Source organism: Leuciscus leuciscus, assembly GCF_965113295.1.
Source record: "Leuciscus leuciscus genome assembly, chromosome: 24".
NCBI classification, from domain to species: domain Eukaryota; kingdom Metazoa; phylum Chordata; class Actinopteri; order Cypriniformes; family Leuciscidae; genus Leuciscus; species Leuciscus leuciscus.
Genome location: NC_138723.1, coordinates 16774021 through 16799937, shown reverse-complemented (window position 1 = coordinate 16799937; position 25917 = coordinate 16774021). Strand labels below are relative to the sequence as shown.

Genomic DNA, 25917 nt, shown 5'->3' with positions numbered 1-25917 from the left:
GTTCTCCACTAGATGATGCTGTTGTTTCTTTAAGCAAACCTAAACCTACACCTGAACAAAACTGACTGAGAAAAATTGGATACTTTTTCCTTAAAAATGGCCTTTTATATTGTGGAGAGAAAGTAATAAAAACCTAATTGCTTTATATAATTAACTATATAACTACTTTCTCTGCATTTCCAGCTGTGTCATTAATTATGTATGTTACGCAATTCAAACAACCCTCTGATTATTTTCTCTTATGCTCACTTGTCGTTGAAATTTCTTGCACTTAGAGTACATGTTAAGAGGTCTCTGAACAGCAGATCATCACATATTTGCTGTTTGCGGCACAGTTGGGAATTTGAGTTCTGCTAAATGTGAAAATGTATGAATCTTTAAAGGCAGCAAAAAAACTCTCTTTCTCTCTGCCTCTGAGAACCAATCAGATAATGAGAGAAACACTAATGCTATGTTCAGAATAGCATAGTAGTTATTTTTCATGCTGTTTATAGTAAGTACAGTATATACTGTGCAATGTATGGTAATTTTCTGTATAGACAAATTACCAACACTTCCGTTGAAAGATTGAGTTCAGTAAGTAAAAAAAAAAAAAAAAAGAAGAAATTAACACTTTTATTTGAATTCAATTCACATTTATCTGTATAGCGTTTTTCACAATACATATCGTTTCAAAGCAGCTTTACAGAAAATGCACGTGTCTATTACAATTTAAAGTGATCTGTTATCAGAGGTGACTGTGTCAAAACTAATGTCCATATGTCAGAAATGTACAGTTCTAAGACAATACAAATCATGCAGTTAGCTGACATTTATTAATTTTAGGCAGAAAAAATGAGCACATTAAAGTAATTATTACAAGTTGTGAACAATTGTTACAATCCAATAGAAATTGAGCATTGGTGCATGCAGATTCAGAGATTGCGTCATCTGATGAATAGACTTCCTGATGATGTGGACTTAGTATTAGTGACTTGGATATCCTAGGCACTACCAAAAGTCCAGAGTTTTGTAATATTTTAGAGCATGATGGATAGTAGGGTCATAGAAGATCGGTTAAATACACAGGAGCTAAACCATTTAGTGCCTTATAGGTCAGTAGCACTACTTTGGAATTGAAACAGAACTTAATGGGTAGCCAGTGTAGAGATAATAAAATTGGTGTTATATGATCATATTTTCTTGACCTGATAAGACCTCTAGCAGCTGCATTTTGGACTAATTGTAGCTTGTTTATTGAGGATGCAGGACAACCAGCTAGTAATGCATTACAGTAATCTAGTCTAGAGGTCATAAATGCATGAAACTACATTTTCTGCAACAGAAGCAGATAGCATGTTCCGTAGCTTAGCGATTTGTTTTTGTAATATATATCGAAAGACAAGTTGCTGTCTAAGATAACACCCAGGTCTTAAACTGTAGAGGATGAAGTAACAGTACATATAATAATCAAAAAATCCTGAGAAAAAATGTATCCCGATTTACAGAAAAATATTAAGCAGCACAACTGTTTTCAACACTGATCATCATAATACAGGTTTCTTGAGCACCAAATATTAGGGATACGGATCATGTGACAATGAAGGCTGGAGTAATGATGCTAAAAATTCACTCTGAAAACTCTCACTGCATAAGTAAATGATGAGATAATTTTCATTTTTTGATGGAGTATCCCTTTAATATAAAGTATGCAGTATATACTGCACAGTATACAGTAAATAGGCTGTTGGGAATTAAATACTAGCTTACTAACACAAATAAATCCTTCTGTCCACAGATGCGACGAGGATGTGAACGAATGTGAGAGGGAGGAGTGTGAGAACGGAGGGGCTTGTGTGAACACATTCGGAGCCTTCTACTGTAACTGCACCGTGGGCTTCGAGGGTCAGTTCTGCGGGCAGCCGTCTCTGGACGGCCCAGACACTCAGGCTGAGGCGCTGTCATACGTCGGACCGGGAGAGATCATCGGCATCGGCGTGTTGCTCTTCGTGGTGTTAGTTCTGCTGACCCTGCTGGCCGCATTCCGTAAAAAAGTTTTCCGGAAAGATTGGAGCAGAGGGGAGGCGGTGGGCATCTCCACAGAGACCAACTACATGCTGCAGAAGACGGGCATGGGATCCGAGGGCATTGAGTTCAAAGCCGTCCGGGTCAGTGGCGAGTGTCGTGCCAGCCTCTACCGAAACGACAGTGCAGGAGGGCCGCCCCAGGTCATGGTGCGCCCCACGGCTTACACGCTTCCCTGCTGCCAGGGAATCCCTCGAGGGGAAACAGAGAAGGCAGAAGGAGGGCTGGCCACCCTCTCCTGCCCTCCCCAGATGAGCACCTTCCAGGCGGATCCACCGCACATCCTCGGGATGCCACGGAGAGGTGTGGCCGTCTGCAGTGTGGCGCCCAATCTTCCCTCATCCATGTCCCCAAATCTGTCCGAACGCAGTCCTATCCGCAAACCACCGTGGGAAGAGGATGAGGAGGACGAAGATGAAGACAACATTATGGAGCATCGAGTCCAAGCTCTGGAGTGGGAAGACAGGGGTTATCAGGCGAACGGAGGGGAAGCGTACAGAACCGAGGGTAACGGAGTGGCGCACACACACACCACTAGTCTCAGATCAAACAAAGGTTGACAGAACTGCAGCCAGAGCGATTTCAGCGTGACTCCATAACTCCCCATGGCCAATTAAATGCCAGCCTTTGTGTGGATGAGATTATACATATGCACCCTGGTCTCCATTCGCAAAATCCGTCGTACAATAATGTGTGATGGAGTGCAATTACCTTAGAGATAACATGAGGCTTTCACACAAAAAGAGGTAGTGAAGCATTTAGAGTCTCTCCACATGATTCAAACAGAAACATCCACATGATAAATGCTATGCATAATGCTTTAATTACAATGAGATACATTAGTGGCCAAAAGTGATGGCAAGAGGGGATATTTGTTTTTAATGACCCTACAAGTTCAATGAAATCATCAGAATATGAGGAAAATATTTCATGTTTTGCAACTATTTTAAATATGAAGGAAGAACAAAACACTAAACTTGTTAAGGTGTTTATCTGGCAAAGTTATTTGGCAAAGAAAGGCAAACTACTGCTACAGGTTTTATTTTACTATTCAAAAAAAGCATAGAAAAACAAAAAGCTCACAGGAAAAAGCATATAATAACTACAACATAATCAGTTATCAATATTTCCTTGGTTCTCTCGTGTTTGTTCATTTTTTTTCCTTTTTTTGTTTTTGTTGCCTGTGCCTGGCCAAGAATTGTCCACACAGTTTGACAAATAATCTTTGACAATTTTTTTAAATAATTTTTAATAATATGTGAATAAAGGGTGAATATGTACATTTTTCAAGGCCTTGCATCACTTTTGGCCACTTCTGTATGAAAAATAACTGGGTTTTAATCAAATCTCCTTTATATGATTTCGTATTTAGCGAATTTTCAAATTGGCTCTTGAAAATTGACCAGGGACTCATAAATTGTTTCAAAACAAACCAGTTTATAGTAATCAGAACCATCTGCCGTGCTGTAGCAGCCAACAGGAGCCGTGCTGTAGAAATAGGCCAACAGGAGCCTTTTTTCCCTCATAAATTATTTAACAGTCTGGCCATGCAGGTAGGCAGCTAGTACATGTGTGAGGGCGATGATTACACTTCCGCTTGTGTAACCGTGTTACATGCGTCCACAGATTTTCTCTGGGCATTGTGTTCTAAATTGAATGATTTTGGTCTTGTTAGTGTTTTCTTCAAGCAGAAACTCATTTGTCACGAACTGTTTGCTAGCTTTAGCAGTGTGTCTGGGATGAATATAGGACGGATATTACTGCTCTTTCACTTTAGCAGATTTGAAAGCAGAGAGAGCATTAAGCTTTCAATGCCGTTTCATAAGTTCATATGTGCATGTCTGATTTTGGATATTAGATGTCTGTTTGGTGAATGTAAATGGGCCAGTAGTTTAGACTTGACATGGCATTATTTTCACTGGCCCTACCACAAAAATATTTTAGCAGCGGTATTTTTATTTTTATTCTTTTCAAAGTGATAGTAAATATCTGACCCAAAAAAATTATATATATATATATATATATATATATATATATATATATATATATATATATATATAAAACTTAAAATAAAAATATTAAGCAGCACAACTGTTTTCAACATTAATAATAATATGAAATATTTCTTGAGCACCAAATCAGCATATTAGAGAATGATTTCTGAAGGATCATGTGACACTAAAGACTGGAGTAATGATGCTGAAAATTCAGCTTTGCATCACAGGAATGCATTACATTTTAAAATATATTACAATAAAAAAACTATTATTTTAATTAGTAATACTACTTCACAATATTAAAACATTCAAATACTTTTTGTATTTTTTTTTTTTAGTTAAATTTCTTTCCAAAAATAAAGATTTAAACAATTTTGTACAGCTATAATATTACTGTATGACAGCTATAAATTCATAAACACACTTTAGCTGGAAAATTATGACCAAGACATTGACAGCAACTCTCTCGATGGCCCTGGACCATTGCTATTGTTGGTCCCTGTTACATTTACTGTTGTTATGACTGTATTTGCATGTATTGTGTGAATGTATAGCACAAATGCATGTATTTGCACGTGAATGGATCTGTATAAAGATCTGCTTTTGTACTCTTCTGCAGAAGCTGGAAATGCAGCAGAGGTCGTCGCCTGCTTCTCCGACAGCAGCACCAGCGAGGCACACTCCCTCAGGTCTTTCCAGTCTGATTCCTGCGATGACAGTGGTGAGCTTTCCTCATGCATCGCAAGGTCCAAAGTTCTTAACATACCCTCCAAACAACCTCCAAAAAAACTTCCACTGCTCAAAGAACTTTTGAAGTTTATCTCGCCACTCTGGAAAAGTTCAGCAAATGTTTTTAAAAGGTGGACTGTTGCTTTAGGGCATTTTTTCCTGTTAGGCTTTAATCATTCAGTTAGTACTGTAACCATCAAAATATTAGGCTCTAGAATATACTGTACGTTTCACAGTCCAAATCCCACATGATCCTACAAAAATCATTAGGGCATGACTGAAGCTTCTGAATAAACCACATAGTAATTTAGATAACATAATGAATTAACCCTTTGCATGGACGTTTTCTCACTGTTTGTTACGTAAGCTTTGTCTTTGTAATGTAATATTTGTAATGATTTGAGACAGGCAAAGAAGCAGGCTGGGAAGCGGATCCACCTGCAGGTTTAGATTTATTAAAGTGCGAACACAAAGTAACAAAGTGAAAACAAATGAAAACACGGAACAGGAGGAAACACTAAACCAGAGAAGGTCTATTGAACGACTGACAGAGAACAGGTGAAACAAGGGGCTATATATACACAGGCAGACAAGCTTAACAAGATACACTGCAAAAAATGCTTTTCTTACATAGTATTTTTGTCTGGTTTTCAGTCCAAATATCAAAAAATTCTTAAATCAAGATGCATTTACTAGATAAGTAAATTTAGATAAGATTATTATGTCTTGTTTTCTGCTTAAAACAAGCTAAATTATCTGTCCATGGGGTAAGAAAAATTATCTTAATTCAGACAGAAACCAGATTATTTTTCTACATGGACAGATCATTTTGCTTGGTTAAAGCAAAAACTTAATTTTGATTTATTTCCCCAGAAAACAAGACATAATATCTTATGGCATTTTATTACTTTAGTAAATTTTTAATATTTGGACTGGAAACAAGACAAAAATACTAAGTAAGAAAAGCATTTTTTGCAGTGTAGACCTACAAAGAACTGCAAGACAGAAAATAACAACATTTTTATAACATAAAAACATGACGTGAAGAGACTCTGGCGTAGGAAACACATGACAGGAAGGTACAGAAAGCACAGGACTGCTGTGCTGACCATCAGAAGGTGACTGTGATGGTCCAAGGAGGACCCACTTATTCAACAACTGACAGAGAACAAGTGAAACGAGGGGCTATACTGTAGCCAAGCCAAGTTATGTACTCATTCTCATTTCATTCTGAACCCACGTGACTTTATTTTTTCAGTGGAACAACAAAGAAGTTTAGCAGAATGTCCAAGCTGCTCTCTTCAATGCAATGAAAGTCAAACTCTAATAGGAGAGAAACACACCACAAAAGACTCACAAAGCCACAGTCACTCTAGACTTAGAGCACACAAAATTTCTACGGACACTGCGACGGCCACTTTGTGGCAATCTTTTTTAAAAACATAAATTCAACATATAACAAAAAAAATCTAATCAAAAACAGACAATCTACTCAGCTTTACTGAAAAAAGTTTGTATTTATTTAATTAAGCTAACAGGGCATGCCGTGACGTATCGATCACGTAATACGAATTCGGAGGTTAGAGTTTACCATTTCCTTGACACATTTCCGGTGTCCCGCATTCGCATGCATTTGAATGCAAGTCAATGGAACGAAAGAGTAGTTTGACTGAATAGTCAGTAAACCACACTCTCACGCAACCATCCGTAATATTATAACCTAATATTAGGCAGAAGTAACAGATTATTCCATTCACCTAATTAAGATGACTTGCATTGTCTGATCTTTCCAAAAGGAAATCATGAGGATTAGTGATAACCGTACCCTGCTTTAACAAAGTGACAGCCTGAATAGGTCAGAGCAGTAATTACAATCCATCTGCCTTTGAAATGCTCTCCAAACGGGATTGCTATTATGACTCAGTAGTGTATTATCAGTTCTGCTGTACAAAATAGATGTCAGACTGACACATCAGAGGTCCACTTGCTTTTGTTTAGCTGATTTCATGACGCTGGAGGATTACAAACAAGACAAAGTGATTTATATAAATGCTTATGTAAGGTTTTCATTGAATGTTGGATGTTGGTTTGATGTGCTTGATCATTTATTCAATTGTTGCCTGACATTTTACACTTGCTAATTTCCTAGCTTCCATCGTGACTGTGATACGACTGGTAAATAATGCAGTGGACACCATTGAAAATGAAGGTATGACTCAATTTTCATATTACTGAATGAATGTTTTTTTTTTTTTTTTTTTTTGAAGGATTTAACAAATATTATTCTTTATTTTTCTGTTTTAAATATTATTTTTAGCATAGCGCTGAAACCCTATTGTAATTGTTAGGATTTTCAAAGTTCAACATTCTGCCCTAAAAGTGATCGGGAAGACCCTACCGTAAATTGTAGAGACGCCCCTGTCAGCCTGTAGGTGGTGCTACAGCGATCAAAAATATGAAATCACCCGATATAATTCAAGCGAAATCGAAGAACGAACTGATTTCTATCAAAATCAGGCCAAAACGAAGTTCGAAAACAGCTTTCCAAAGCAAACTTTCCGGTAAAGGTCGCCCTGTCTGGTAAACACCTTTGTAGTGTACCACCATTGGTCCATGGTGATTGCGTAATAGGTAGGTGTGCGCGGAGGCTCTGCCTTCCACGTGGAAATCTTTTCCACATCATTTCTCCTGTTCAGTCCAGACGTCCTCAAGTGAAAACATGAAAACACTGGAGAGTCGGTTAGTAGAAAATTGTAATGTACTTCTGATGAAGCGAGACACTGACACTGTTTTTCATGTTTAATACGGTAAAGCTGCTTTATTTTAAGCAATCTTTTGTATAAAGTCCTATATAAATAAACGTGATATGACTTTACTAGAGTGGCGAATTGCAGAGCTCGTTCAAACAAACATATCCACGTTGCTGTGCTCAGATGCTTTTCTTATACTTTAATAAAATGCTTGCTGTTTTCTCAAGTTTGTTTTGTTTATTTTGTTATTGAGAGAGCAAAGCGTGCAGCACTTATTCATTTAAACGCCACTCTTAGCAACATTGGCGGCATCAGATGTTCAATAACAGGATATCGCTGCTATTTCAAACTTTGTTTTACCCCTAAATGTAGAACAAAAAAAGAACTTCGCCGTGAGTATATCGAGGCCTTTAGTCACAGGCTCAAAGTGAACAAAACTTGTGTCTCGGATCTTCGCCCTGACGATTCTGGTATTTTTGAACCTACTTTTGTGAACTAGTAGGTTTTTTCGCCCGATTGGAACCAAACCGGTGAAGAAAGATTCTCTGGAGTCTGATTGTCAAAAATTGTCACAAAAAAAAAACCGATCTCGTTTTTTCCCCAAAGGATAAAAAAAAAAAAAGTTATTTATTTTTCTGTTTAAATATTGTTTAATTAATTATTGATATACTATTTTAAACTAATTAGTTATATATAAAATAAAAAATTTGATTAAGAATTGTTGTTTGTTCTGTTTGAGTATGATTTCATTTTTAGTAAAAATATTTAGTAGTAATTTAAAAAATATTATTATGTACATATTATTAATGAATATAGTAACATCATCATTACAAAATAAATCTAATCAGGACCTTGATTTTCCTGCTTATTAAATGGCTACTAGGCAAATAAAACATTTTCACCTCAAATCAATATTTCATGTCCATTTATTTATTTATTATATGAGAAGAATGAGGGCACAGAGCTATACGGGAGACATCCAGCGCTGCTAGGAAATCGGTTGCCTGGATACAGCGGTCAATCACACAGTTTAGCATCATTATAGAGAAAAAAAACTGACCACAGAATGTTGCAATTGAGAGAAAGTATTGAGCTGTAGAGTAACATTTTATGTTATCCTGTTTAAATATTATAGGGATCAAAAACCATGCTGCATGAAAAGGTAAAGGTAAAATCCCAGAGCGAAGTGTCCAATCATGTGGGAGTTCAGTCCACACCGGAGAAAGTGGGATTAAATCCGTTAATTAAACTGCACAACTCTAGACTCGTATAAAACCAGGGTTAAGACTCGCTCTCTAATCACTCACATAATCCAGTTGCATTGAAAACCTGAACTATTGAACTACCCTTCAGTTACTGAAGAACAGTATCCCTATCCTCTGTGGCAGTGACCTGGTTTTGAAGCGCACCAGATCCAGTCTCTAATTAAACCTGCCCTAGCCCAAAGCTGTTTCCAATCAGTGCAAAAACAAGCTGTTTGCTTGAAAGTCTCACACACTATGGTAATTCATTCTGTCTGAGGAGTTTGCAGCTCCACCTTACTTCTCAGAGGTCTGGATGAAAGTGGACTGTTTTTGTTGGTTATGCTAAACAGCACAGTTTGATTTACCCAAGTAGGACATGCTCCTGGTTTAAAGACTTTTGTGGGACTTGAACCAGCATTCTTTTACTTTGAAAGTGTAAACTTTCAGTTGTTACCTTGAGAAGATACTTTCTATTGTTAAATTACATTGCTGTAACCTAATGTAATCAGATTCATTTCATTTTATTAATAATATTATATACTATTATATTATTAATTTAATTAATGAATATAAGTTTCAGGTATATTTTAAATGAATATATGTAATACAGTTTTATTTATATTTTACAAATATTAATATTTTTAATATTGTTGTAATATTAAAGTCCCCCTGTAGTCAATCATTTTATCCTTAAAAAATCATCTTTGAACACCAAAATTACATATTTAAGCTTTTTTCCTCATGCCTTGAAATAGCTTGAATGTAACTCTACACCCTTGCCTCATTTAGTATAGGTGGTTCTATGAATATGCAAATTATCCCCGCCTCCACTCACTCACACCAGCTCAGAGATCCACTCTGTGACGATCACATGTTGATGTGATTGGTTACAAGGTTGTTTGTGACGTCAGAAACACCAGCGATTTCAAACCACATTTTTGAGATTGTCTTTGGTTCACTTAAGTTTTAAAGAGAAAATACTCAGCAATGGTGTTGACTTGTGACTTTTCGCACGGTTCAATGTATTAAAAACATTACATAGACATATAAACAACATTAAAAACTTGATTTTCACCACAGGGGGACTTTAAATATATTTTTTGGTTAATTAAACATCAATTAGCTGTTATTTTTACTTTAATTAAAACTTGTAATTGAATTAAGTACTCCTAAGCTTAACTCTTACATGTACAAATTAAGAAGGAAATTATTGAGTAATGATAATATTCACTAGTTATTAGGGGTGTAACGGTACACAGAAGTCACAGTTCAGTTCGTACCAGAGTTTTGGGGTCACGGTTCGATATTAGTTCGGTACAACAGGAAAAATCAACAAATCCCCAATGCTAGGTTTCTTTTCATTTATTTTGAACAGACAATAACTTGCAAATTACAGTTTGTTCCCCCTATTAGCATTTAGTCCCTTAGTTGGTACAGTACAGCGTCCTTTAGTGTATTAAGCACAAAGCCAGAACACGTGTATTTCATCACTGGACTGTAGTGAGACTTCCACCACACAAATCGCCACAATGCCAGCAGAAACAACTTAAATGACGGTTCGGAAGGGATACATGTACCGTTACACCCCTACTAGTTATCTATTGCTAAAATCTGATTGGTTTAGGCCAGCTAGGATGTTGATTTAGTCACATTTTCCTCTTCTTTGCAGGTCTGGGTGATGTGCAGCCTCACAGTACCACCTGTGAGTGCACTTTATGTTTGCTTTTATTGTTTCATTTTACTTTACTAATATCTGTCCCTTTGTTTCACATGGTCATGCATATTTATAAACCTTTACTTGCACCTCATATTTGAACATTCCATCTTCAAATATTTCATCAAGCATAAACAAGTCGATTGTTCTGTCTGTTTTTATTTTATTTGGCTGTTTGTTGTTTATTTGTTTTCATCTCATAACTCATCAAAACCCATGTATGTCTTTTCACAGCAAGCCCACACCTCCACTGTGAGGATAGGATGTGCCTGAAATTCGTCAAAAAGTATTTTATGAATTGTAAGAGCTCACATCTGCGATTACTGTTCTAAACAAGATAGCTCTTATCTAAAATGCATCTTGTGTATTTAAATATAATCAAGGAAATCAAAGGGGAAAATAAATCAGAGAATTTTCACAGAACATTTTTTTGTGTGTGTATGTATATACTGTATGTGCATATGTATGTGTGTGTATCCTATATATATATAACCTTTAATCTATCATATACTGTTATATAATATTATTTCAATTTTAAATAACTGTTTTCAATTTTAAAATGTTTTAAAATGTAATTTATTCCTGTGGTGGCAAAGCTAAATATTACTCCAGTCTAACCCCAAACTTTTGAACAGTAGTGTAGATTATTATTATTTGTAGTAGTATCTGTAGTAATAATAATAATAATTATTATTATAATGATTGTTGTTGGTTGTTATTATTTATAATTAATATTATTATTAATATTCAAGACTTGTGTAAAGATTGCAAAATGTGCAACATTCATAAAGTTACGTCTAATGAAATTTGCATAAGTCCTCTGCACTTTTTGATACTCTGCATGTGTTTTCCAGCCTACCAATGGCAAACGACAGAGTGGCTCGACACGTGTCTCCCAGGCTTGGAATCACCGCCTCGAGACCAGACCCCTACACCACCACCCCCACCCCTTCCTGCTCCCCCACCTCCCCTGACCCCTACACGGTTATGTGGGACCCCTACCCGCCTGGGCGGCAGCGTTCGGTTGGACGGCAGCACCCTATCGCTGCAAACGGGCTACCCGTTACGACGATACCAGGGCCAGAGAGATTTCCGCTCGTCTCAAACCCTGGATGACAACAACTCGCCTGTTTATGAAGAATACCGCGGCCCGGCTCACTACGACATCGCCTCTACTGTTCACCCGCTGGGTTTTAGCGAGGGCCGATCCACACCTGAACAATACCTGCTCTCTTACCCTCCTCTACTAGCCTGGGAGGAACGTCCGCATGTCTGGGAGAACACACACCCCTTCGGAAGCCAGCAGGAGATCGACAGACCGGGTAGAATTTCTCTCCGGGCCCAACGTTTGCGTAGACAGAGCCCAAAGACATCTTTGTCCGGCATGAGAGAGTATTACTGACCATTGACAAACAAGTCCTTAATTAATCTGGATGCTGGATGCAACTGAGGACTCGTCCTGAAGATGTGTGCTGATCTCTTTCCTACTGTACACTAGTGACCATTCTTCATGTACCTTATTAAAGGGTTAGTTCACCAAAAAATTTGAATTGTCATCACGTTGTTCCAAACCTGTATGACTTTCTTCTGAGGAACATGAAAAAGATGATAAAAAAAAAAAATTCAACGGTTTCTCTTCTTTTTTTGATCTTCTTTTGTTTTCCTCTGAAGAAAGCCAGTCATAGAGGTTTGGAATGCCATGAAGGTGAGTAAATTGTCATTTTGGGGTGAACTATCACTTTAACTAGGTCTGTGTGAGAACAACATGCATAGTTTTTACCATCTACTTTCTCATCAGCGCATCTGAAAAGCAGAGTGATACTGTGTGTTTGTGACAAACCACAGGCGTTATTGACGGAATCCATGTTTCTCAACCAGGGGTCCAACAAACTCTGTGCTCCGCATAAGGATGGGCAGATCTTTTGAGTAGATATCCAAGTATATCCTTGGGCCGGCAATGTTTTGCTATCAAAAAAGTCTGATGGAGAAAGGAAACCTGTTTTATTCCATGGACTGCAAAAGCCGTGGAGAAAAACAAGTCAGTTTAATTACATTTTTGTCGACGCTTCAGGGTTTGTAAGGATCTAGTAATTTGTGCATATTCCAGGACAGAAAGCTCACAGGTGTGTTTCACATAAATGAAGAGCTGTTTATGTATTCACGTGCTCTCTTTATGTCTCGTCAGTAATGCATGACAACTACATATGAATCACTCATCACACATCTGGCGTTTCATGGTGTTTTGCTGTTTATGCTGCTGTTTTTGTGATTTTTATTTAGTTTAGGATCACAAAACTGTCATGCTGGTATGCTTAACATCTGTGTTTATTGATTAATGCATATAGTATAAAGACTTAGGAAGCATACAGACTTTATGAACAAGAAAAGGTTGTATTTATAAATCGACTTTCTCATCAAGGTGACTTTAATTTACTTATTTTTTATCGTTTAGTCTACCTGGCTACAAATGGGAATGTATGTTTTTTCACCTGATGCCTCGTTGTATCTCATTCCCAGTAGCAACTGCCCATATAATATATGCAGTATAAAAATCAGACTGGGAATCTAGACACAAGATTTTTCAGGGTAGTTTTCTTGGTCCATGACAAATTATTTTATTTTTTTTTCCTTGAAAAATGTTTTATTTTTAATATCTCATTTTAGTGAGTACAAATAGACTTATGGAATAATTATTATTAATATTATTATTGTTGTTGTTTTATAGCGCCTTTGTAGAGTCCAGGGTCATTTCACAAAGCATGATGTTAATAATGTTTTATTTTAACTATTTTATTTTATTTATTTATTTTATATTAAGTTTGTTTCTGTAAACAAGATCTTTAAACCAGAGAATATTTTTTAAACCAATAAATCAGATTATTGTAATGGTTTTCAGGATGACCCTGTGGGTCAGAGGGTTCTGATGGTCTGTATTGTGTTCATATATGTTGATGTTGTCTATTTAATGTGTAGAACTCATCTTGTATGTTTGAATAAAATCCTATTCATTGTCCAGTGTAAAATAAAATAAAAGAACAACTACCATATGCATTATCTATATATTGATTTAACAAAGATTGCTGGATATGTCGCAATAGTAAAGCAGTTTCAGCACAAATGCACATCATATAATATTTTCATAGAGATACGAATAAATCGTGTTTTTCCTCTAAGAAAGAAAACTTCTGTTCCCTGAAAAACTTTGAACTCTCATTTCCTTTATGCAAATCTGTGATGACAATTTTTTCTCCTGCTAAAATCTTCCTGATTGACATTTAATTGAGCAGTTTAGACTGAAGTTATCATCATATGCACACATAATGAACTAAAACAAACCTTCACACAAGCCAATCTTTCCTGTGCTCGACAGAAAGCCACAGCAGTTGCAGACAACAGCTTTATACAAAATTTGCCTTTTTTGTAGTTACAGTACGTCATTGTTGTTACATCAGCAAGTGCACAAAAGGACACTCCTGTTGAATGCAAATAATTTAAGACGGTGCATTATTTCTCCTTTTGCAGAAACAACTATACAGAAGACAACACAATCCAATTGCGTGATCCAAAGCTTGTTTACGGGCAAGGTTCCAGGAATCCAGCTTATATGATCGAAACATAATGACACTTTTATCTCTGGGCCTTTTCTCTGTTGTATGGGGACATACGCCGGTTTCATCAGGGAGGTCTTGTAAACATCCTGCGTTTCTGTGCTTTTATGCTCTGGGTGTATCATTAGGCATGACCACTTTGTCTTTTCAGATTTGAAAGTGTGTGCTTCAGCTGTGCAGTGAAAATTACAGAGTTTTGTACATTGTAAAAATGGGTTAAATGGGTTAAATGGCCAGTTGAATGTGCATTTCCTCTATGGGGCTTTCAACACACTCTCATTGCAGTTTGAAACTATTTTACGTTTTGTCGAATTGGTGAATAATTCGTATGAATTTGTATAATCTCATTCATACGTTTTCATACAACCTGCCTACGCCTCATTAGCTATGGTTCCATCAATCTATTTGTCCGCAAATTTTGGAATACCGCATTAAAATAAATCGCTGGATGGAATCACTAAGATGCGCATAAATTCAAAAAATGTGCATTAAAAAAACGTATACACTTAATTGAAGCAGATATGTTTTATTCAATAAGAAGACATGCACATAAACTCTAATTAAAACACATTTACCGAATAAATTCCTTGATGTGCAACAAAAGAATAATCATGTGACTGCTTTGACGGATCATGTGATCAGAACAATTTTTGGATGGACGACGAGGTCCGAATTAAACAGATTTCCCTACTTAAACTGTCAGAGAAATCTTCTCTACATGCATCAGCAAAAGACAAAAAGAGGGAATTTGGCACAACTGAGAGCTCTGTAAACATGGCTCTGTTGTCTGTATGTCTCTTTCTCTGGCGCATGGTGTTATAAGCTTGTGACGTACGGGCATCTGTTCCAAAGTGGTGTGTTTAACATCCACAGTGCCAGAGCGCGAGTGTGTGTGTCTGTCAGGAGGCAAAGGCAGATGTTTTGCGTGGAGATGAGGCCTGGTTAGTGTGTCTAATCTGGGTATTATTCAGTAGACTGTGTGGGTATAATCACCCCTAACTCTCTCATGTCTCCGAGCAGAAACAGGGGAACGATAATCCAGCATCTCTCCCCCATCCCCTTATATAACCAACCGTCTTTCTGTCAGTTGAGCGGCTGGCTCTCACTTGTTTTAAAAGTCAAAGGAAATGGTGCTCACGGAGTGTGGATTCCCCATTGTTCGGTATACTTTTAGATGTAAACACCAGTATTAATTCAGAGGGATTACGAGTTTCATTTCATCCTTGCATTCAGCATCGCACGTTTGATTCAGTGGAAGTCGACTGTGAGATTATGGCGGTTTGACCTTGCAGATCTACTTCTGTTTTGTTTGGGCATTACCCATCAGTCTTCTGTGGTGGAATTTCATTGGCATCATTTTGGATATCAGTGAAATTGCTTCACTCACAGAAGAGACAATGGAAAATGTTGATATTGTAAAGAGGTGCAAATGAAACACTTCACATTTTAATTAAGCAATTTTGGGATGTTATTGTGCATGTGGTGCATTTTTTATTTTACTCTTTTTGACAAATGAAAGTATCCAACCTGATCTCATAAGAAAACGTAATTATTTTATGAGGTGACAACTTCGTATGAATTTGGAAAACTTTTAGAAAAAATGTGAGCCATTGTAAAATCAAATCACTGTCAATAGCTATGTGTCCATTCAAAGTTGCAAATTGAATGTGCAAAATTGGACTATTGCATAAAAAAATTCTTTTTCAAGAGGGGGAAAAAATTGGAACATTTTCTCTGACATCATGAATTACTTTTATGATTTATAAAGACGAAACACAATAAATGCTGTTATCTTAGGTTATCGTAACCTTTAAGGATCATCTCCGCTTGTACTATTTGGAAAATCTGCATGTTTCTTTGATGTATTCCATCAAGAATGGTCAATTGTCACAAAGAAGTCACTTCTTTTTTTAAAAAAAATGTCAGTTTTTATGAGTGGATAATTGGGAAACGTTTCCTCTACCCTACATTTCAGACGTCAATGACAAAACTTAAGAAACTAAAAATCCCCCTGTAGTCAATCATTTCATTCCTTAAAGGGATAGTTCACTTTGAAATTAAATTTTGGTATGTTTTAGCTTACCTCAAGGGCATCCAAGATGTAGGTGTCTTTTTTTCCGCAGTAGTTTCAATTTTGATATTTTTAGGTCAAACCGTTCTTGTCTGTCAGTCATATAATGCAGGTCTATGGTCACGGTCTCAAAACATATCAGCCAAAGATAAAGTACTATGAGAAACTTTTTAGTTGACTTCCAAAGTCTTTCGTTTCTATACTCTCACCCTCATTAACCTTGTCTTAAAGACCCCCTGTGGTGAAAATCAAGTTTTTAATGTTTTTTATATGTCTCTGTGGTGTTTTTAAGACAAACCATGTGCAAATTCATGTCAACACTACTGCTGAACTTTTTGTCCTTAAAACTGCAGTGAACCAAAGACACACCACAAAAATGAAGTTAATTCGGCCAGCGCTCATACCTGTATTTACACCCTGTTTTCGGTTGAAGTCCAAAGTAGTCGGTTGTCGAGTTCACGCACGTGATCATAGGTAACTAAACATATGCGCGTGAACTCGACAATCGACTACTTTGGACTTCAACCGAAAACAGGGTGTAAATACAGGTATGAGCGCTGGCCGAATTAACTTCATTTTTCTTCATATCTTTCACATCTACTGCAGTCAGATTCACCCGTGTTAACTCTAAAGGAATCACTCACATTGGCTGGGCACTTGTAATGACACATCAAGGATGTTAAGAGGGTAAAAGCAGGTTTAAAATATGCCCCATTGAAGTCAACAGGGTGCAAATTTTAAAAAGAGGATCACACGGTGTAGGCAACACCGATTTTTGTCGTTGTTCTCTATACTGACAGCACTCCAAATTTACAAAAAAATTAGCTCAATGTTAAAATTGACCGGAGTTCTCCTTTAAAAACTTATCTTTGATCACCAAAATGACATATATACCGGGATAACCTGGCTTCTCTTGAGCAGTAGTGTTGACATGAATTTGCACATGGTTTGTCTTAAAAACACCACAGAGACATATAAAAAACATTAAAAACTTGATTTTCACCACAGGGGGTCTTTAAGACAAGGTTAATGAGGGTGAGAGTATAGAAACGAAAGACTTTGGAAGTCAACTAAAAAGTTTCTCTCAGTACTTTATCTTTGGCTGATATCCTAATTCTTTATTGTGTTTGAAATGGTTTTGAGAGAGGCACACTTGTCTATTTTTGCTCATCCAAAAAATTGCTTCAAACAAAGCCACAGAAAAATCCACTGTTGCATCTCCGAGCAACACACAGTGGTGTTCCTGAAAAAAATCGATGTTCTGAACGAATCATTTGATTCAATGATTTAATGACTCACTCATATATACAATCAGTTGTTTAGTTCCTGAAAGAATCAATGTTTAAATGAATTGGCTGCATTATTGATTCAATGACATGCTCATAAAAACAGCCAAATGTCATACATACTGTAAACCTATACCTGACATCTCAAGAGTAAACAAACATAAACACTATGTATAAGATAATGTGTACGATAATGAATATGTAACAAGCTACAATGTCAGTCATTTTGCTCTCAAGCTGGGAAACTGCATTCGCTTTGCTGATTCACAAAACTCATTGTTACATAACATATATATTTGTTTCAAAGTAGAATCAGACCATGGAGAAAATAAGTGCACCTTGTCGAAATAAAGAGTTCACTGGATTAAGGCACGCTCGAGGCTAGTTTAGAGTTTGTTGTTTTGTAGTTCTTTGTTTTGCACTGTCTGTTGAAACTGAACTTGTCTGATAGACTTTTAGCTTGGAGCCATGTTCCAGCTTGTAAATAACTTCAGCAATCCAAACCGATCCTCTTTGAATCAATAAAATACTGCTCCAAATGAGACTCCATTGAGTCTTTAAATCACCAAAGCAAAGTACATGGTAATTACCCAATCCAGGCATAATCATATTTGCATTAGACTACAGATTATTTTATGCTTATTTTATTACTAACTACCATACGAACAGCCAGAGGTGTTGCACACAAGTTGGCAAATGTGTCTAATAAAGCACAGTCCTGTTCTATTTACACATCCACTAGTTTGTTGGAAATTTTGGATCAAATCTGAATAGCAACACATTTAGTTTCACAAAGCAGTTGTCCTGACTTGCTCTTCAAGGCTGAGTTTGGGTTCCAGATTCATACTGCAAAACATAACTGCATGGCAATGATTTAGAGTCTGACACCAATTTCCTATTTTTCCTCCTAAATCTGCCTATTTACGCAGCCTATCTACAAATAAGTGGCAGGTTATTAGTGTCACTCAGATTTCCTACAAGTTTCTGTTTACCGCAGAGGCTGTAAGCGCAAGGAACATGAGGGTCAAGATCTGAATTCAGTTTGAACACTTTGGCTCCGTTCCAAAACATGGTGAATTGCCTTGCTTTCTACTGCCTATGGGCTGCATCCTAGCTGAAATGGGATTTCAAGGCATTCATTTTGGACACACTACATAGGCAGAAATTCACATGAAGTCCACAGAGGACTCTACTGATTTCAATAGAGATGGACAAGCATGTTACCAAGCTAACAATATGATACTCTAATAAGCATAAAATACAGTGACCCAGCTAACAGACGTTTGTTATAAGTACGTTCTCCAAATATTCAGTGTTGGTTCTGGGAACATAAAAATGTCCAGTTTTCTTGACGTTAGAGGAATGTTTTTCAAAAGGTATAATGTTCCTCAAACGTTCTTTCAACTTAATTTTGACTTAAAATTCAACATTCTAGGAACGTCGATTAGTAACATTCCAAGAACAAAAAAATGTTTCCTGAATGTTAATAGAATGTTATTGAAAGGTGAGTATGATGTTCCTGAAACATTCTTTCAATCAGTCAAACACCTGCTGTGAACAAGCACTGAAAGAAAGAGTAATAAGAACACAAACTACAACTTTATTCAGACACAGCCTTAGAAGAACTGAAGACAAAAGACATTAACTCTCTCAAGATCTGATTAAACAACTCCACAAACGGCATTACCCGCTTCACTTATTACTAACCCGACTGACTTTATTTCTGTCACGTCTACAGTAGATCATATCGAGAATTAACAGAGGTTTAAGTCAAAATTAAGTTGAAAGAACGTTTGAGGAACATTATACCTTTTAAAAAACGAACCAACACTGAATATTTGGAGAGTATATTATTTATAACAAAAGTCTGTTTGCTGGGGATGCACATACATTTAATGAATGAATTTATGTCTTTATTTATTAACTTATGTGTATTCATAATCAAATCTGAATCACTCATAATAAAAATGTCTCTTGCTTTATCCACCTTTTTTAACGAAGCTTGTCGTGGTGAATTGTGGGATTGCTTTCTCAGTTACTGACACTGTAATGCATTTGAAACAGCCTTAGCATGGGGAAACGTCTTCAAATGCTGTCGTAGGTGGTTCACTAGGGTTTGGAACAGACTTTTTTTTTATTTTGATTTGTGTAAATGGGATCACAGCCCATGTTCTCTGTTCTTTAGTTTAAGTCTTCTACAGATAGCAGTCTCTCTCATTAAACTGATCTCCTGCAGTGCTGGAGATCCATGTGCCAGAGTGATTCAGCTTGAGTTTAATCATCCCTATTTTCCAGTGCATTTCCTCAGTCTCTAGGAGTTCCGCTTATAAACAATTGATGATTATACTGAAAAAAAAATTAGTGCAGCCAACCTTTGGTGTTTATGGTATAAAATGCTTAATTTATACATTACAATGCGAAAGAAAAAAAACTCCAACAGATGCTTTTGGTGAGATTAAAAGGCATGACACTGTTGCAGAACACAGCAAAACCATAATCGCTTCATATGCCTGCTATTGTAAGAGCTGCCTTACGTTCTCCTTTTTAACAGCTTTTCAAGACTGAAATATAGAGCACAGTTCAGACATAACTCCTCTACTCTTCCAGTTTTACCACATTTTCTTTGAATATACCACTTGCCAAACTGTCTCAATTCAGATTCTTTATGCTACTTTGTAGTGGGAATGAAGAAAAATACCCTGAGGATATTTTCGACAGACCCGAGTGTCCATGGTGAGAAGACTTAGATCAATGCAGTAATTACACATGCTTCCATCCAGTATTAGTGAAGTCATTAAAAACAGAGGGAAACTACATTCTTGGGCTTTTTCAGACTGTCATGCCTGTCAGTCATAGTCTAATATATTCATAATTAAATGAGTATGATTTGACCTAAAGATGTCTCAAATGGCAGCTGCTCGGCTGATGCAGGAAGAAAACAATCTGGAGGCTGCCAGTTTTCTTATGGAGCATTTGTCATGTGACTGATGACTGTTAAAGACAGATGAAAATATGTACTGACAAAATATATTTTGTTAGAAAGCATGATTACTTGTGATTTGAATGGCTGTGGAAAAGTTATTTGTAATTCCGTTATCTACCAGCAAGGTGATTTGACTCTACGACCTTGCAGCGCCAGAAATAAGCAACTTCCCCAAAGTCCATATTTAGAGAGCCTCTGAGCAGTGATTTTACGCATGCAAGACCAAATCTTATATAATTAAGGATATGAGGAAATACCAAAATCTCAAAAACTGCTAGCCAAACTCATGTTTAAATAACTTATTTCAAATCAGCACCATAATCTGTCAAGTCTGTTACATGCAGACTACTAAACAGACAATTAAAAGTTTATTTTACAGAGCAAAGTATTCATACATGCGTCTAACTATGGGTGCAGATACTCACGTTCGAATATGGCAGCCTGCATACGTATAGAGGCCCATTAAAATGGCCACTAAAGAGGCATCTATGTATATGTATATATGAAGAGTTCAGATGCAAAAGCCTCTAAGTGCCATCTGAAATTTTCTTCTAGAATGATAATTTTTATCAAGCTTGTATATTTAAGTTCAATAATTTCACTTAAATGGCAATGCAAATTACCTATTAATTGTCATTTAAGTGAAATTACTAAACTTAAATATACAAGCTTTATAAAAATGATCATTCTAGAAGAAAATTTCAGATGGCACTTAGAGGCTTTTGCATCTGAACTCTTCATAGTCTTCAAACCCACTTGAATACTTGAGTCAAATACAGGAAACACATCATGTAAGTAGACAAGGGCTGCATCCGAAATCGAATACTTACATTTACATTTACATTTATTCATTTAGCTGACGCTTTTATCCAAAGCGACTTACAATTGCTATATATGTCAGAGGTCGCACGCCTCTGGAGCAACTAGGGGTTAAAGGACAAGTTCGGTATTTTACACTTAAAGCCCTGTTTACAGATCGTATCTGATGAAATAGAACGGTTAAGATTAAAATTTGGACACATGCTCCTGTCCCGAGAATTTTAGGTTTATTTCGCTTTTGTGGACCTATTTTGCCAAACGCGTCACACCCGTGATTCTTCCGTTGAGAGCTTGAATAATAGACACTCCAGCCCAGTTGGTGGCGATAATGCACCTTTGCCAGTTGCAAGCAAACCACGGGCATTTCACTGAATACACAGAAGAAGCAGAAGAAGAAGCGGCGGAGTAATACCGTAAAGGTGCTGCGGTCTCACAGCACGTCCTATTAAGTCAATGGAGTTGGACAAAAACTAGCGAAATAAACCTAAAATTCTCGGGACAGCAGCATGTGTCCAAATTTTTATCTTAACCGTTCTATTTCATCAGATACAATCTGTAAACAGGGCTTTAAGTGTAAAATACCAAACTTGTCCTTTAAGTGTCTTGCTCAGGGACACATTGGTGTCTCACAGTGGATTCGAACCCGGGTCTCTCACACCAAAGGCATGTGTCTTATCCATTGCGCCACCACCCCCCGAATTCACAGTGATCGTAAAAGCATAAGGCAAAAAGTTCCCTGATGACCTACTTCTTCCAGTGAGATTCTGAAGTGCGCATACAATGGACACTTTACTAACCCATGAGACCATGGGAGAGGATTTGTGAATGGCAGTGAAGCGAATACAGGGCAACACAGTCTCAGGGCAATTCGACTTTCAATTCAACTTTATGTTTCAGCGTACGGCATACTGACGGTTAGGTTTGGGGGTGAGGTTCAGGGTGACGACACGCTGACTGTTGCAAGATGTCGGGCTCACGGACGTGTCTGGAGTGGTCGAATGTAGTATCTACGTACACATATCTATGGTAAAGAACACAAGTGTGTGTACTTTTGATTACCTGATGGATGTAACACATGACAGGTCACATTTCAATGGCAACATGATGAATGTAGTATGTCCGAATTACATCACACACATTTATACTAGAACATACATGGACATACTAGGACTCAGCGAAGTGTTCAAGTGCAAAGACTATCTCAACAGCTGAATATGAGCGCAATAATTCATATTGCACATTTAAGGTAAGCTATTATAAACTTGCAATGTACACTGCAGTCTCTGGGCCCACTGTGTTTTAATTATTCATAAAAGATGAATCACTGTTTGATCATCTGGGATATTGGTATGGAGACAAAGGCTTTTGACATATGATAGAGCATTTAGACCCAGAAACGGGGACGTGTGATGTCAGACTAGGACGCGGAATGGGACAGACCCACAGTCATTGGTGGTAGCAAAGTTGATGGGAAGAGTGTACCAGATATTCAATGTGTTCCAATGGGATTATTTTGTTTTTTGGGCAGTGTCAACCCGATCTCATCCGAAAATGTAACTATTATACGAGTTGGCTATTTTGAATGAATTTGTATGATTTGATTTGAATGGAAATGTGCGATTTTAAGAAAAAAGAGGTCCACCCAGAACCTCACCCCACTGAACACTGAACATAAAGTAGTTATGAATTGCCCTGAGACTGTGTTGGCATCTGTATATAGTAATTTCAATGTGTGTGAATACAGTGAATAACATTAATTGACATTTCACATAGTGCATAAAAAACACCCATACATTACACAATTTTCTGGCTTGCCAAGGTGTTCTGGATGTTTTCATGCACACAACACTGGGGAAGTAGAGTAAGGTTGGATATTTTAAAATCAAAGGAACTGAGAGAACTGATGAAAGCAGTGTTTTTTGTTGGTGACATCGGTTGCAGAGGCAGCTCTTGAGAACTAATTTCGAAATATTATTACTAATTATTAAAGTGACCTTAGGCGGGTAGAATAACATAACCTTTGCCGGTGGGCTCAGAATTGAGCTGGTGGGAGGATTAAAATGTAAAGATTTTATGATTCATCGTTATAGCAGTCATGTCAAGTGTTTGTCGACTTCTTCACTTAATGGTAAAAATACGTCGTCACTGGCCAAAGAAATCTGAGTAAAAAAAGCCTCTGGTGTTTGGATTTAAAAAAATCATATTATTGCTATAATTAATTACCCAACTGAACATGTCTGGAGCAATCAATGCATTTGTGTGTGAGTTTTAAAAATGTCAGTATATTTAAAAAGAAACATTGATTAGTTTTACTTTTTTCCTTTATGTAACATTTTATAATAAATAAGCAATTTAATCAATAATCAATAAGAAACCTTTTTTTTCTAGCTCCCAGTAGCAATAATTTTTTCCTTTTAACCGCCTAATGATGACACTGAGAGTAAATGCACCCGGTGCTGCTGTTGCTACACTGTAAAAATGATTTTTTGGTGAAGTAAATACTACTGAAAAAAAACAATGTAATTTACATGAAAAAGTTAGTTCAGGCAAAAAATTAAAAAAACTAAGTAAATTCCATATCAGTACTTAATTCAAGCGAGTAGAAATGAAAGCGTAAATATCAACTCAATAAAATTAAGTCAAATAAATTACTCAACTTTTCTGATACTGGGGTTCCCATCATGCACTGGACCTTGAATAATTAATGAGGTTCATTTTTCACTGGTTTCCAGCTGTATTTACACTGTTTTATCATTGCTTTTGTTGTCAGCATTAGTAACTTGCCATTTTGTGACATTTCGAGTACATTTTCTGATCAAAATGACACATTCAAACACAAAAACGATCCATCAAATGTTACCGTCATTGTGTATTGTCTACCAAGTATTGAGGTCTTTGCATTCACATGATGCTTAACATCTGACATGATTTAGTATAAATTACTTAGATAATTTAGGTAAAACACATACTATAAATGATTGGTATAATTCAATATTATTGTTTGAGTGAAATGTAATGCAAAGCTAAATCGATAATAATCAACCTTTTACTAGCTAAGTTAAAATTACTTATTTTCTTTGTTACTTTCACTTAACTAGGTTAAGTAAAGTATACTTAATTCCATATTCCAAGTAAATTTAACTTAAAGATTTCTAATTAAAGCTACTGATAAATATGTTTAGGTTGTTACTTGGCAAATCTTTGTAAATTTACTAGCATTTTCTGAGTGAAAAAAGTTGCCTAGCTTTTTTCAAGTAAATCCTACTCCAAATTTTTTTGAGTGTACATTTACGAATGTAACTTTCACCCGTATGTATGGACTACAGGTAAAAACCTATGGTAAAAACGCGTGCTGTGATTCGCTTTGTTACATTTTCTGCTTACCTAATCATAACTATAACTTATTTTTAGTGCTATTCATTTTAAAATGTGCTGTCAATTTTACATTTTAGCAGACACTATTCATCAACACTGTTGAACAACTGTTCAATAGTTCATGAAATTTTTAATTCTCATTTCTCATTTCATGTACCCTATGAATAAATGCATTTGAACCATTTTCTTTACACTTTCATGGAAAATCAATATACCCATTTTAGGGGTCTTTGAAAAAACATTAATTCAAAAAGTAAACCAGCCTATGGAAGCTTGTTTCTGCCACTCTCACAATTCGGGCTTTTTTTTCTTCTGTGAGTTTACATCTCACAATTCTTTTTTTCTCACAATTGCGTGATATAAACTTACAAAAAATTCAGATTTGCGGATTTAGCCTAGACTCGCAAATCTAAGAAAAAAAATGCAGTCTTTTTTTCCTCAGAATTGGACTTTGTAACTCATAAAGTTTGTATCTCATAATTCTGAGATGAGTGAACTCTCATCTCAGAATGAGAGTTCTGAGAAAGAAAAATTTTCGCAAGAAAATAAGTCAGAGTTGTGAGATATAAACTCGCAATTGTGAGTTATTAAGTGAGAATTAGTCAAAATTGCGAGTTTATATCTCATAATTCTGAGATAAGTAAGAGTTGCAAGAAAAAAAGTCAGAATTGCGAGATTTATACTCACAATTGTGAGAAAAAGTCAGATTTGCGAGATATAAAGTCGCAATTGTGAGTTATTAAGTCAGAATTAGTCAGAATTGCGAGTTTATATCTTGCAATTCTGACTTTTTTGTCTGAAAAAAATCTGAATTGCGGAAAAAAAGGTCAGATTTGTGAGATAAAAAGTTGCAAAAAAACCCCCACATAAAATAACACTTAATACCTACAATTACTCTCCTAATGCAGTCCCTTGCAAAGCATGCTGGAAACTACAGATCCACTGCCCAGGTCTGCATTCGTGAGGTAAGTACATGTAGATCGTAGAGACCATTGGTGGCAAAGGCTCTACGATCTATAGGCTTACGATGCTACAGCTCTGGACAGTGGATCTGTAGTTCCCAGCATGCTTTGCAAGGGACTGCATTAGAAGAGTAGGTATTAAGGCAAGACACGGCAGGCAAAAACATAGTTTTTTTTTTTCACTGGTCAAATTTGGGTTATTTGTCTTCAATAACATGTATTCTTTCAGACTTGTGCTGAAAAAAAGTCCAAAATACACATTTAGGTCTTTATTTTACTACACTTTGTCTGTTTGAGTGTGCAGATTTTGCCTAA

General features: G+C 36.5%; 1 protein-coding gene across 6 annotated transcripts in view; it reads left to right on the top strand.

Moving 5' to 3' along the window:
• The window catches only part of fat3b (FAT atypical cadherin 3b), a 58315-nt gene extending 44770 nt beyond the window's left edge, over positions 1-13545 (top strand). For 2 of the 6 annotated variants that reach the window (XM_082157476.1, XM_082157475.1), the window contains exons 26-31: positions 1778-2571; positions 4681-4782; positions 6940-6999; positions 10454-10486; positions 10733-10798; positions 11353-13545. In XM_082157476.1, coding sequence (XP_082013602.1) covers positions 1778-2571; positions 4681-4782; positions 6940-6999; positions 10454-10486; positions 10733-10798; positions 11353-11900 — 1603 coding nt within the window. In that variant the 3' untranslated portion in view covers positions 11901-13545. Of the gene's footprint in view, positions 1-1777; positions 2572-4680; positions 4783-6939; positions 7000-10447; positions 10487-10732; positions 10799-11352 lie in introns of all 6 variants that reach the window. The other 4 variants (XM_082157474.1, XM_082157473.1, XM_082157477.1 and 1 more) reach the window with 3 other exon arrangements.
• Positions 13546-25917: the final 12372 nt, after the last annotated feature.